Source organism: Fonsecaea pedrosoi (assembly GCF_000835455.1).
Source record: "Fonsecaea pedrosoi CBS 271.37 unplaced genomic scaffold supercont1.6, whole genome shotgun sequence".
Lineage (NCBI taxonomy): Eukaryota > Fungi > Ascomycota > Eurotiomycetes > Chaetothyriales > Herpotrichiellaceae > Fonsecaea > Fonsecaea pedrosoi.
Genome location: NW_013550610.1, coordinates 1,209,125 through 1,222,674, shown reverse-complemented (window position 1 = coordinate 1,222,674; position 13,550 = coordinate 1,209,125). Strand labels below are relative to the sequence as shown.

Below are 13,550 nucleotides of genomic sequence, written 5' to 3'. Positions count from 1 at the left end.
ATTGACGCGAGAAGTCCAATTGTCGTCCGATTGTCGTCCGAATGGTGACATTGTGGAACATATACAAGGCGTACAGGCAGGTGAGGAAGGCAGTGAAGCTGCTGTGAGAAGTGGTGCGGGCTCGAGAGGAGACACTGGCGGAAGATCATCTATCGAGGTAGAAGGGCTTCGGGGCACCCGCGTTGGTGCTTATAGGGAGGAAACATGTTCAAATGCGGCCTGGAAATCAACGGGTCTTACGTAGCATCACTTTGGCTTAGTATCTATTTCTGAACTGACAGCGGGGATGATGACAGTCCCCAATGTGACGTGGCAGTTGTCAAAACAATCTCGCTTGTTGAAGCTGTGATGGGTGGAACCCAGGAGAAGGCTCGGCTCTCGTGAACCAGCGCCAAGACTAACGCCAGGACTAACGCCACCTCCGAGACCCGCACGGTAGCAACGGAGACACCGTACGTAAGGAAAGGCAAGGGAGAGAAACAGAGGTGTAAGGGGAAATGTAGGGCGTGGACGGAAGAGGAAGGAAAAGGGAGAAAGGGGAAGACAATGGGTATCCCTTACAGAGGAGCGTACGATATAAGGAGAGAGAGCGAGCGGGTGTTCGTCCTTCTTCCTCTCTCCCCAGATTTATTACAGATTGGCTGGCTAGCTACAGAACTCTTTCCAAACTCTCACAGAAGCATTCGTTTTCCCTGGCATCTACCCATGGGACTGATTCTTGTTGGTTGACTCGAACAACTTTCGGTCGACGTGAGGAGCTTCACGAAACCCCTTACTGGCCCTAATCTCGATCGGGAAGTTTTCCCGAGAATTTAATTTCCCCCTGCGACAACAACAAAGAATTCCGCAGCCGCGCCATATATATATATATCCGTGCCTCACCAATCAAGGTATTTCACTTACAACCTAGTCATCCAGTTCAAATCAGCAAGTCGGCAGCAAATTGGCCAGCTCTGCAAAGACCATATACAGTCCGGCGCAGGACACCAGACGACAACACTTGAGAGTCCGCAACTATATATACATCCATTCCAGCCCTCAATTCCTGAAGATGGACCGCAGGTCAATCCCTTCTCCTAACGAGGAAATCGAGGCCTCGTCACACGCTTCGCCCACGTCGCCCAGGACAGGCAAGTGGTCGAAAGAGGAGGATGAAAAAATACTCCACCTCCGCAACAATGGTTTGAGATGGGGCGATATTGCGAAGGAAATGCCCGGTCGATCTCTCCAAAGTTGCAGGCTGCGCGCCCAGAACTACCTCAACATCAAAGAGTTGCTGGATGATGAAACATTGAATCTCTCGCGGTATGAACGCAAGGTCAAGTGGTCGGAAAGGGAGGATGAAAAACTCATCAACCTCCATAAAATGGGTTGGTCATGGGAGGCGATTGCGGACCAAATGCCTGGTCGATCTCACTTCAGTTGCAGGCTGCGCGTCGACTATCTCACCAAGAAGGACCAGCAGGACCAGAAGGACCAGCAGGACCAGGAGGACCTGCTGGATGACGATGAAGAATCCAAGGCCTCGCCACCCACGTCGCCCCTCACATCGCCCCCCACGTCGCCCAACAAACGCAAGGTCCAATGGTCGCAAGAGGAGGATGACAAAATCCTCCACCTCCGCAATAATGGTTGGAGATGGGATGCGATTGCGGCGGAAATCCCTGGTCGAACCGGCAGGAGTTGCCGGCTGCGCGCCCAGAACTATCTCTTCGGTAAAGATCTGCTGGCGGATGAAGAGCTGAACCTTCAGCTCGCAAAGGCGTATGCACGGTATGTCAAGTCCCTGAACGATCTAGGTTTCACAGTTCACAACAAGACCCTAACTCGGTCCATTATAGAAAGAAGCAGGCATTTTGGGAGGATATCGGTCGAGACTTGAATAGGCCGTGGCAGATTGTGGAACAGATGCACTGGCAGATGGGGAAAAGGGACATGGAACAACTTGCTGGAGGGGAAGGATCCTCTTCGGAGAGCTTTATTCCAGGTTTACCTACTCGGCCGCCGGTACAATTGCCAGGCGTGGAAGCCATGATGGCTGGAGCCACGGTAAATCCGTATGCGCATATGGATCGTCCGCCTTGTTGATGATGGTATAATCTTCGATGAAACCAGCTCTCAGCCAGCAGACAAACAAGATCCAGGCCCAGCTCGACGACAAGACGCGGGAAATCTGCGAGCAGCTGCACCTGTCATCTATGAACAAACTTAATTATAAAGGAAATTTTCGACGCCCCGATGGAGAAAGATTACATTGAACGTTTGGACAATGACGAATTGGCCTGTCTTTTGATGAAATTGGTATCGCTGGGACCGACCGTAAATTGCGGCTTAGAGAGAGGTGATTTACTTGACTTTGCAGGCGACATACCCGTCCGCCTTACCCGACTCGGCTATTGCCCGGGTGCTATCTGTGAAAGAAAGTGGCAATACTATGCGAATAATCTTCATACAATACAATGTGTGTCAAAGTGAAGGACCATTTTCGGGGACCACTGGGGGCGGATGGTCCTCCGTGGTTTGGCATAGATTTTGGGGCTCTTACACCTCACCGAAGGTGTGGTAGCGCAAGTAGGCATGTTACCATCACGTAACCTGTACACTTACATCGTTCCCGGTTGGCCCCTGTCAACTGCTACAATCAGGAATCACTTGGTCCTCTGTGCGACCCTACATGGGTCGACATCACACGAATGCCAAGATGGCCGGCCTTACTCGTGGTTGACCGCCTATTAATTCGTCAATCACCCCCTTGACAACATCGCACCTTTGCAGTCTCGTCAACCCTGATGATGGCAGATACCGAGCAACTCAAACACAAGGCGGGAGACCTCGATGAGGTTGATGCCCGCGCATCCGCTGTGGACAGTCCAAGACAGAGTTCTGGCATCGATGCTAGTCGCTTTCCTGAGCCGCAGCCGCATCAATCGGCTTGCGTGTCCGCTGTGGACAGTCCAAGTCAAAGTTCTGACATCGATTCTGTTAGGCTTTCGCGGGCCGAAAAGCCGAATGATGCGGCCGCGGCTCGGGAAAGCGACCACGAAGAACCTCCCGACGCGAGCGTACCGTGCCCACCCTCGAGGCCTACCTCTACTCAAGACGCAAACCCAGCGCCGTCCGACACATCGGGCTCCTCTGGACACCGGGCTGCAAGGGCCGTTGTTTCGATCTCGGACTTACTTTGCGGGAGCCCCCCGAGGGCTGTCCCGCCGACCCCAGCGTTACCCTGCGCGAGCTCTTTGACCACCAACCTTTCGATTGATTCCTCCCCATGGGTAAACACACCTGATGTACCTATCTGGATACGGAAGAGAAAGGAGAGAAAGGAGAGAAAGGAGAGCCAGGAAGATCCGCACGCCTCCCAAAACAAGAGGCTACAACTGGGCCTGCAGAACCCAAGACAGTGGCGCCATAGCTATATTGGTGTATGGGCGTCGATGGTTGGGGGAAGGGGTGCTTTCCAAGAGTTGAGGGATGCCTGTCGTTATTGGCTATGTGCTCCTCAATCGAGAATTTCACCCGTCTTCAGCACTAACCCACGTCAAGTGCTGCAAGCGGTCAGGGATCTTGACCAGACACAACACTTGAATTGCTATCTCGGGCGGATTGGGGTCGCTCAAATGGCCCGACTCTTCGACGAAGCTACCACCCGAAGCCCACGGCCATGGCCGGAAACCAAAGCGTACAAGGCTGTGATCGAACAGTATTGGAACATTCCGTTTCCAAGCGACGCCCGGCTTGGAAGGGATGGCCTGATCAGTACCGCTGTCCGTGGGGCAGGCCGATGGAATGCGGCGAAAAGGTCTCTGCCCGATTACATCAGAAGAGGACGGCGATGGCTCGACATCATCGAAAAGTTTGGACCGCTTGCCATGCTCCTTTTCCCTGTCAAGTGGCCCAACGTGAACGGAATTGAAATTTCCGTGAATGCAGAGTCAGTCTTCTTCGATCGATTCCACCCCGTTGCTAACCGCCCGCAGGTTCGAACGACAGACCTTGGAGGTGCATATGGGATTGATGGAAGAAATCGAGAATCTGAGGGGGGAATTTCTCCGACAAGCTGGACGTGGAGGGTTGTTTGACAGGCTCGCGAGGAAGGCTTATGTACACGAGGTGGACGCGCGCGTCCCACTCTTGGAGATGGGCGACGACGACATTAGAGGCCTTTGTGATGGTGATGGACGCTTCGTCGACATGGTGACAGTCAAGGCTGGTGTGTTGGTACCTTTCACCCAATCGTGACTCCCACAACGGGAATGAAGTGAGAAAAGTCCATGTTATTATCCGCGAATATCATGTCCTTTGCTAGCCTGTTGGTAATTTCGTCGCCGTCCCCAAAGCTTGATGGATATGAGCTGCGGCGTTAGCTAGTTCGTTCCTGATGGTGTGAACCGGCGGCATCAACTGAGATTTCTCCTTGTCAGGCTCTGCGATCCTCGCCACAAACCGCTCTCTTTCTAGATTCTGTATGTGATGGGTTAAACCCGGGAGAGGTTACGTGTACAATGTATAGGTAAAATGTGGCCTCCTAAATAGACGAGACAGACGGTGTGAGGGATACAGGATCCTGACAACTGAGACACCGTACGTAAGGGAAGGTAAGGAGGAGAGCGCACGTAAGGAATGAATGAATGGCGTGTACGAAAGATGAAGGAAAAGGGAGAAAGGGTAGGATAATGGATACTCCTTACAGAGGAGCGTACGATACAAGGAGAGCGAGAGAGGAGTGTTTTTTTTTAGCTAGAACTCTTTCCAAACCCTTATAAGACCCCCTAAAAGCCCCTAAAAATCATCTGAATGTCCCCTAAAAGTCCCTAAAAGATTTTTTCGTCGCACTATAGTTGAAAATGGCGGAAAAAAAAGGCCCCAAAATTTTCTTTCGTGTACTATCGTGAACCTCCCCCCTACCTCCCCCCCAACACCCAAGCTACTACTATTGCCGGACTGAGAAGGAAATTTCATCCCCAGTGAGGCAGGAAATCCGGGCAGAATACCCTAATAGTTGGGACGGAATTCTGTCACCCACTGGGTCCCAGCTTTGACCACGCCTAGTTCGGCGGCAGAAGGAGGAGAATACACTCCAAAGGTCCGACCCGGGCCCCCCCACCTCCGGGGAGGTTCCTGCCGGTGAGCCCGTAGCTGGCCCACACACTGCCAGGATGCCCCGCGCAATATCCATGATGAACATGTGCGGTAATGTCCTTGAAGGCCTCGAACTGCTGACCATCAGGCCCCAGCGCCTCCCGCACCACCTCAGGCCGCTCTCGCGTTCTGGTACCCACCTGACTGCACCGCCATGTCGAGTGCGGTCAGAATCTCGAGGGGTTGAACTGAAGCCCACACACCGCTCTTTTCCCACCTGTCTTCGTGTTCAGGCCACAAGGGGGTGGGGTCCGAATCGGTCTTGGGGGCCAGCGTTTAACCAGGAGAAACGATTGGATGCCTGAATTGGAGGTTGATCGGGAGACAGGACGACTGGTCACATATGTCTTGGTCCGTACCTATAGTTGATGCCACGTCTCCGGCTGAGTAGTTCCAGCTCCACATCAGGTCTCTGAAGCTGGTCCCGTCATCCGTAGAGACTTCCATTTCAACCATCGCAGCGCGGGATTGTACTGGCGTCGAGAGAGATCTCGCCCCCAAAGTTGTCGAAGGTCGTACTACATGATTTTCCGGGCGTGAAAATCTCTTGAATCACGATTGTAATTTCTGTTGATTCCCCCAAGCACGACATCTTTCATCGCTCCACTGGAAGCTGGAGTTGTCGAAGACTTTGCTGGCATTGTTGTCGCTCTAGGAACTGCCCAAGGACGAATTGTAGTAGCTCGTTTTTCAGTCGTGCATCTGTGAGTTTCTGAAATTGCTCATCTGACATCCGTTCCCGGAAGGGGGGTTCACCATTAGTCTTTAGGCTGGAACTCTTTGACTGGACTATGCTGTTCGCCCCAGAACAAAAAAAATGAGGCTGAGAATCCGTGCATGTAGCATTCGCTATCAAGAATCAAAGTCCAGCAGATTCTGCTCGGGCGCAGTTCTCCTCAGAAGCCTGCTCCTCCGGGATCGCAGTGATGGAGAATGTGAGGAAGAACTCGTCGATCACCCCCTTGTCGGATTTGTCTTCCTTTTTCCACCTGCGGACACATGCACGCTCCCGTTTGTCAAAATTACTCCCAAACTGTTTCAGCGGCTGGTCGGGCGTTTCTTCCAAGACCGCCTTTGATTCTTTCCAAGGAGACATCCTAAAACTTATCCCAAGAGCAAGGTTGGGATCGGGGAGCTTTGTCGCGGAGGAGGATCAAATGATCGGGTCACCTCGTGGTATTTGGTATGTGACAGGGTCAACTAAAGGACTTGAAGACACGGTTTGTGGGAAGGTGGGCAGTCACTCTTATGAGGACCTCGTTATGCACATCCCTTCTCCCCTTTTGATAGAATTGTGAGAGAGTGGCTTGGACATTCATCCAAATTGGGACGAGCTGCTTTACAGCTTACACTTCGTGACCCTTTTTCCAAAACCAGCAGAAATACAAAGGAAATGCTTCTGGCTCTTGTTGTCAAAACCTGTCTCACGCCAGTGGGAACCCCCCTGCTAGCACTTTTGGCCTTCGAACAAAACGACGCGGTGTGTGTCCTTGCCCTCAGTGGCTACGCCCGGGCAGATTCATTTCCCGTGGGCGGATGGGGTGCTCCCGCTCCAGAGGCACCGAGATTTTGTCCCATCTGCGGGCTCCCCGAGCCTGGCAAGACTTGTGAATCAGGTCTGCCGTTTTCGATTGGTGGAAGAACTGACAGAGACCTGTCGTTCGCGGGCGTGCTGGACAGATAATCAGCGAGTGAAGCAACAAATGAAGATCCAGAATCTCCCAATTACCTGAGTCTCTGCCTCTCGGCCTTGCGTTTTTGGTAGCTATACCAACTCTTGCGGACCACCTGCAATCGGTCCCGAATACTGCTTCTGATCGTGTATGAGTTGTTCCCAGAACGTAAAATGTTCATCTGGACACATTGGATCCACACCAGCCGTACCATTTCTTGAATGTCTTGCTCGGGGATCAGTCCCCAGGTCAGATTGAGATCGGCCCATTTCGACTGTGGGTGTTCTTCGATCCAAGCCTCCTGAACAACTCGACAGATTTGCTTGAATGTACTAAACTCTTCGATGGTGAGGCTAAGCGCCTTCCGGGTCTTTTGGGGTTCTGAAGCACGACCCATATCGATGTTGCACCGTCGAATTGAGTGTGAAGCGGACAGAATGGCTCGGGGTCAGCGCCCGGAAATGAATGGCTTTTCAAGTTCAGGATCGGACTTTCGTGTAAGTGGAATGAATACCTTGATTGATTGATGAGGCGGGGAAGTCTCTCGAGCGCAGGCACCAGCGAATTTTTCTTGTGTGCCGTTGTGGAAGTTATTCGGCTAACCTTCCCGATCAGGGTTAGAGCAACATCGCGCTCAGTCGGTCGGGACATGCGGACGAAGTGACCATCCGGGAGGGGTCCCCTGCACAGCTGAATGCAAGGCAACTTGACCTCCATGCTTCTTGAGTCTCACCCAATGATCCTCGGCCTCTGTGCAAGTAGAGATCAGGCGTCAAGGGGAGCGGTGTAGGGAAGACGGAGCGATCAATGCAAAGAAACAAGATTGGAAATTCCGCCTCTTTTACGCAAGGATGGAGAGGGAGTTTGGTGATATCCCTTGCAGAGGTGGGTATTGGACAAAGTGTAGTACGAGAGAAAATATCCAATGATAACAAGATTTAACCTGAGACCAGGGGGCTGATCACGGTTCGTCGATGTGATGTGCAAAAAGAACGGAGAGCACGGAAGTCACGACAAAAGCATTGGTCAGAGTGACCACGGCGTTCCACGTGCTCAACTCCGCACTATTGCCCTGGTCGAAGATCAAAGCTCCTTTGTAAGGGAATCGTCAATACCGTCGCCGGAAGTGAAGGCTCGAGTGAACGAGGGTTGAGAGAGCATCATACCGTCCAGAAAGCCGTTGTAGGATGACCAAGAACAATGTATCTTAGATTCTTCAGACTTGAACATCGTCGGGTCACGATCGAAGAGACATGGACTTTCAACATACCGGGCTGGATGAATCGTATTTCACTGCCTGCCTGCGTGTGTAGTTTGGGAAATCAATAGTAGCTCAGCCTATTGTTCAACGGCTCCGTCAGTCCATTTCCCAGCTTTCCAGATAGGCATTGCCCATATCGATGATAACCATATCTTCTCCATCCACCGCCCAAAAAAAATTTCACACGCACACCAAAACCGTTGTGTTCCTGTTCTCTGGTGAATCGGTTGTGCGACAAAGTTGGATGGAAATTGCCTCGCAAGTCGAATGGATTGGATTCCCCCGACGGATCGTACCTCGTGGTTGACCGCGCGAAGGGATCGTCGTCACCGCCATTTCTCAGTTGGGTGAGTACCGGATACGCCCAAATTTCGAGTCGAATAGAAAGGACATTGTAGGTCTCCTTGACAGACTGCAGCAACGGACCGAATTTTGATTGTGAGATGTCATTCAAGTCGCAGGAGATTCCCGTGCTGATTTTCCTGCAGGATCGGTCTCAAGCCGTCGTCTTTTCGCGGGAGGTGCAGATTCCACGTCGGACTGCCTGCGCCCCTCCAAAGCGGTGGATAAGGCTGTGGACACTTCTTTGAAAAAGGCAGAGGGTTCCTTCACCTCTGTACTTTGGTGTTTACCCGACCTTTCTGGCGAGTTGGGAGGGGGCGGAGGGCCCTGCGCGTCTCGGGGAGTTGTCGTCATCGTCGGCGAACCGAAGTGGTGAATAAGGCGCCTGTCGTTCTGCCACTCACTTGCCAAACAATGGCTGCAGACGAGAAAAAGAGCGAGGACGATCAGCCAGAAGAAAAATACCAAAATTGAAAATGACAACGGCCTTGACCAAATCCTTACATGTGATGATCTCCGCTCTGGGCGGACTTGCCCTCCCTTTACAATCCGGGCACGGGAAGAGCCTTCGACTTGAGTCGGCTGGGAAGGGTTAAACGATGATGACGCTGATCTGTGAATCACGTCGTCGGCTGGCCAGAGATCAACTCGAAGAAATTGCGGGTGAGGGATATCGCCTTTCTCGTGCCTTTCCCCGTGACTGTAGGTCCCGAGACATGCACTCAAGAAACACTCGTTCGTGATGAGACCTCGCGAGGACGGATGCCAGCATTCTACCCATTAAGCTTGTTCGTGATACTTTCTAGTGGTCTGCTAGGCTATGATCTGCTAGACTAAAGACCTCATACTGAGGTGCTAGCTAAGCTTCCTCGCGTGAGGTAGCAGAAAGAAATGTCCCCCTAATGAAAACACCACCGGACTCCAGGAGATCCATCGTCACAAACTTCCACCGATTCTGCCAAATGAAAAAGCAAGAACGCTCGGTCCCACCCAAGGTACGGTTGAGATCGTACAGCCTAACCGACGTGTTGAATATCTCGTTGCATTGGCTCCTCGTCAAAACAACAGTGGTCTGCCATGCCGAGTGAGTACCATTATATCTGGCACTCCACACTGCACACCCAGGCCACGGTACAGCGCACCACGTAACCCGGGCTTTTCACCCTCAATCTTCACTCGTGTGTACAACAAGATTCTCCGAATCCTAGTGGCGTGATTATACGACCACCAATGCAGATCAACCCCCGTTGGTGTCAGAGGATTGTAGTTCTTTTCCAGCGTGAGGTTCTTGTTGATCACCAAGTCGAGGTCCTCAACGTGACTCGTGAGGACCGCCAGCTCCCAGGTGCCATCAGCCAGCGGACAGATAGAGACTACCCCGGGAGGGATTGGAAATGGCCAATCTCTCGATGCGTCCTCGTTTGGCCCCGGCTTCCGTTGTCCCGGCACCTCGTCTCTCCAAACCCGGACAAATTGGTACTCGCGGCGGATCTAAAAGGGGAACGTCAGCATCACTGAGCTTCCCAGAAGACGGAACAGGGTCCAATCACGCTTTGTTGACCCATGCTTGACTGCTGAGCGGGCAGGGTGCTCTCCGCGGCTCTGGATTTCTGCTTGGCATCAGGCTCTTGTTTGACACCAGGCTCTTGTTTGACACCAGGCTCTTGTTTGACATCAGGCTCCTCCTTGACATGAGGCTCTTGTTTGATATCAGGCTCCTGCTTGATGTCAGGCTCCTGCTTGATGTCAGGCTCCTCCTTGACATGAGGCTCCTCCTTGACATCAGGCTCTTGTTTCACATGAGGCTCTTTTTTCACACCAGCCTCTTGTTTCACATCAGGCTCCTGTTTGACATTAGGCGTCGTTGGGTGGCTGGACGGAAGAGGCTCCTCTATCGTGACGATGACATTTGGGTAGGGAGTCCACTCGATAATCTGTCTGAGTGACATTGTTTCGGCGTCGGAACATGCAATACACGGCGAGGACAGTGCGGCGCAGATTGAATGGTGCCACCAGGCACGAAAGTAAATGCAGGCCACCTGGTCAAAAGACAACCGTAGTAATGACTGTGCACAGTATGTGTTGGGGACAAATCTCAAAGCAAACGGGGAAAGACATGCAGTCTTAAGGAAGTTTGACGGTGGCTGGCGGGTCGAGCCGCTCCTTCCCCTTGACTTTTGAACTAGTTGTGGCAGCTGTGGCCAGGTGGCTGTGGTATGCCAAGACAACGGACGGACATTCCTCGAATCAGATCAGGAGAGCCAGACCTTCGGGAATACCGACGCTCGGACTCCACATACCACCCAGACAAATCAGACCATGGCTGGGAGGTCAACATCCTGGTCGAATTCCGTGGAAAATATCTCCAAGGGGTTGAACACGATGGACGACATGATGGACAACACTGACCCCGTGATTCCGGCACCTGAGGATGGATATGCAAATTCAGTCAATCGTCTCCCTGCTCAAGTCGGGCAATGAGGAGGGTCCGTCGTATCAGACGTTGCTGAGTTCTCTGTTGCAATAACTTTCCGAGACCTTCGAAGATGGTGCAAATATCGTATAAAAAACGAGTTTTTGAGAATATGGTGGGTAAATAGGTCTTGCTCGGGATGTATAGCCCAGTACGAATACTGGAAATGCGACAGCGCATCTGAACGCTTCCAGTCAGGGTATTCGGACGACAACGATCTGAACAAACTCCGAGAACAGCGAAGATTTGCCCCCCGTCGTGAATGAGATCGTGAATAACTTTGTTCTTTCGGAAGGAGTTAATGGGTTGGCGGTCATCCAAGCTCTCGCAGGTACTTGTCGGCGAGACACTTTGCGTTTTCATGGCCGGCTAACTCCAGCCAGTGACTGGTGACAACCTGTATCACCTCCGCCGCAAGGGCAGCTGACGAAGTCGGGGAAGGGCCATTGCCGCCGGCGGGTTGTACGGTTCCGTGTCGTGCAGTCTGGCTCACCCAACTCACAATGACAAGGTATGGATTCTCTCATTGCTGCCCGTCCAGAATGAGTGTTGACTCTCATAGCTTCGAGCAGGTCTGCACACCGCTTTAGCTTGTGACAGGATGCTTGCCGTACCGGTCTTCCTCTCGCGTTATTCCAGAAGATCTGGTCTCCCTTTGCGAAAATACTCGAGCAGGTGAAGCAAGCTCCGCCAGAGCAGCAGCCAGCGAAGCAAGATGCAAATGTTTTGAACGATGAGGATTTGGCCAAGAGATGGGAGTATCGAGAACAGAGATTCTCCGAGGCAATGGACAGACTCCGAACTTCATCTGGCGAAGCCGCAACATCTCCCACAGCACCGTCCGATTCTTCAACGGCGACGATGTTGGAACACGTTGATTGCCCTGCATCCCTGTCCTGGGATCCTGCACCAGTCGAAGCGAGCGTGTCGTTGATGCCGCTGACTCACGGGCCGAGGGCGAACGAGACGCTCGTCAATGAGCATCATCGGGAATGTTCAGATGATCCCACGCCAGACTTGGCTTCAGATGCGACATTCGTGCGAGTTGCCCCTGGTCCAGTCTGCGGCGCTATCGGATTTGATCTCTCCGAGTTTTTGACAAGTGATGCAATCACAGACGACGGCGCAGTGGACGTTTCGGGCTGACGTCCGACCCTCGACTCCTCAACCGAGTACCGGAGAAGGATCGCTGAGAGCAATCCATGTGTCGTATGTAGTGTATCTATCCCTTCCAGGATAAACAGAGACTCCATTCCCAACGATGCCTGCTCGTAATTGATCCAGATCTGTGTCGAAGTCTTGGTGAAGCTCTCCACCTCATTCCACAGAGTATGCACTTGTTTTCTGTGAGGGTTTGGAAAGAGCTCTGCAACTGGCTAGCCAGCCTAGTACCAAGGGAGGATAAATCTGAAGAGCGAGGAAGAAGGAAGAACACTTCCTCTCCCTCTCCTTATATCGTACGCCCCTCTGTAAGGGATACCCATTGTCTTACCCCTTCTCCGTTTACCTTCCTCTTTCGTACACGCCAGTTGTCAGGATCCTACGTCCCTGCACTGTCTGTCTCGTCCAATCAGGAGGTGGCGTTTGGTCTTGGTGCCGGTTCGCCAGAAGCAAGCCTTCTCCTGGGTTCAACCCATGACATTTTCCAGATTGAGTCGACCTTTTTGGTGGAGCCTACCGCGACCATGGATGTCTTTCCATTCATCCGGCCTCTGTGCCAAAGCCGTGGCTTGTGCACATGGTTTCTGGAGTTCTGGGAGGACGATGATCGCCATGACAAATCCGGCCTCAAGTCGGAGACTCTCATTCATCCACAGGAGTTCCATCGCACCGTTCCAGCGGATATCCTGACCCATGTTCACGGTAGATTGGTACAATTCGCTTGAACTGTTTCCAGGATTATTATGGTTGAGTGCTGTGGATTCGATGCGTGCCTCACCCCTTCCTTCGCTGCGGTACCCCTGGAGGGGTTCCTGTGCAAATTGTCCCATGTGTGTGACATCTCCCAGCCGCCAAAAGCCTCCACGCCGTTCCACTGCTTCCATCGCATCAGCGCGTAACAGGACGCGCTCTGCGGCGAGTTGGAATTCCTTTGAGATGGGGATGCAGATAGTCCGTTGCTGATTGGCGACGACGGCCCCCTGTGCCCGTTAGCAGTCTGGGAAGATCCCGCAATCGTTTTCGTTTGGCATTGGGGGGTTCGAAGACATTCTGTGGAGAGTCAAGTCACGCCGGTGGTGGGGGTGCTGTGGTGGCAGTCGGAAACAGTCTTCGAACAATGGAATGGCGAGATTTGAACACGGATGCTTGAGAGACGAGATGGTAGACCATGTTTTATTACTTTTGCTCGTCACGACTGCATTTCGCGAAAAGTTCGGCGATGATCGGATGGTGTACCAGTATTTTGACGAAGCACCAGGACGTTTAGAAGAGAAAGCGGACCAAGTCCTCGAAACAACGAATTGTGCACGGAGAGAGTTTCGCGCATGAACCCAACGGCTGTGTTTTTCGCTTTGAAATAGAAAATGCGAAGCAATTTGCGAGTATCCTATTTCCTCGTGCTTTGAGTCTCCTCCCCAGAGAGCAAACATATGGGCAGTCAGGAGTTGATGCCAGGTATTCCTTCAAAGGAGCCAGTGTCTCTGGTATTGGCTTTTAG

The 13,550-nt window shown here is 52.4% G+C and overlaps 5 protein-coding genes across 5 annotated transcripts; 3 read left to right on the top strand and 2 right to left on the bottom strand.

Annotated features, from left to right (window-relative positions):
• Nucleotides 1-1,051: 1,051 nt before the first annotated feature.
• Nucleotides 1,052-2,088, top strand: Z517_09322 (uncharacterized protein; the record flags this gene model as incomplete). Its single annotated transcript, XM_013425232.1, has 2 exons — nucleotides 1,052-1,773; nucleotides 1,842-2,088. The coding sequence occupies 2 exons, from the start codon at nucleotides 1,052-1,054 to the stop codon at nucleotides 2,086-2,088; spliced, it is 969 nt and encodes a 322-aa protein (XP_013280686.1).
• A 704-nt stretch (nucleotides 2,089-2,792) lies between these two features.
• Nucleotides 2,793-4,242, top strand: Z517_09321 (uncharacterized protein; the record flags this gene model as incomplete). The annotated part of the gene is made up of 2 exons (XM_013425231.1): nucleotides 2,793-3,934; nucleotides 3,981-4,242. The coding sequence occupies 2 exons, from the start codon at nucleotides 2,793-2,795 to the stop codon at nucleotides 4,240-4,242; spliced, it is 1,404 nt and encodes a 467-aa protein (XP_013280685.1).
• Nucleotides 4,243-6,645: 2,403 nt separating this feature from the next.
• Nucleotides 6,646-7,212, bottom strand: Z517_09320 (uncharacterized protein; the record flags this gene model as incomplete). The annotated part of the gene is made up of 2 exons (XM_013425230.1): nucleotides 6,646-6,814; nucleotides 6,872-7,212. 2 exons carry the CDS (start codon nucleotides 7,210-7,212, stop codon nucleotides 6,646-6,648), a joined length of 510 nt encoding a protein of 169 aa, XP_013280684.1.
• A 2,262-nt stretch (nucleotides 7,213-9,474) lies between these two features.
• Z517_09319 (uncharacterized protein) lies at nucleotides 9,475-10,367 on the bottom strand (the record flags this gene model as incomplete). Its single annotated transcript, XM_013425229.1, has 2 exons — nucleotides 9,475-9,909; nucleotides 9,969-10,367. 2 exons carry the CDS (start codon nucleotides 10,365-10,367, stop codon nucleotides 9,475-9,477), a joined length of 834 nt encoding a protein of 277 aa, XP_013280683.1.
• Nucleotides 10,368-11,433: 1,066 nt separating this feature from the next.
• On the top strand, nucleotides 11,434-12,037 carry Z517_09318 (uncharacterized protein; the record flags this gene model as incomplete). Its single annotated transcript, XM_013425228.1, has 2 exons — nucleotides 11,434-11,463; nucleotides 11,492-12,037. The coding sequence occupies 2 exons, from the start codon at nucleotides 11,434-11,436 to the stop codon at nucleotides 12,035-12,037; spliced, it is 576 nt and encodes a 191-aa protein (XP_013280682.1).
• Between the last annotated feature and the right edge of the window lie 1,513 nt (nucleotides 12,038-13,550).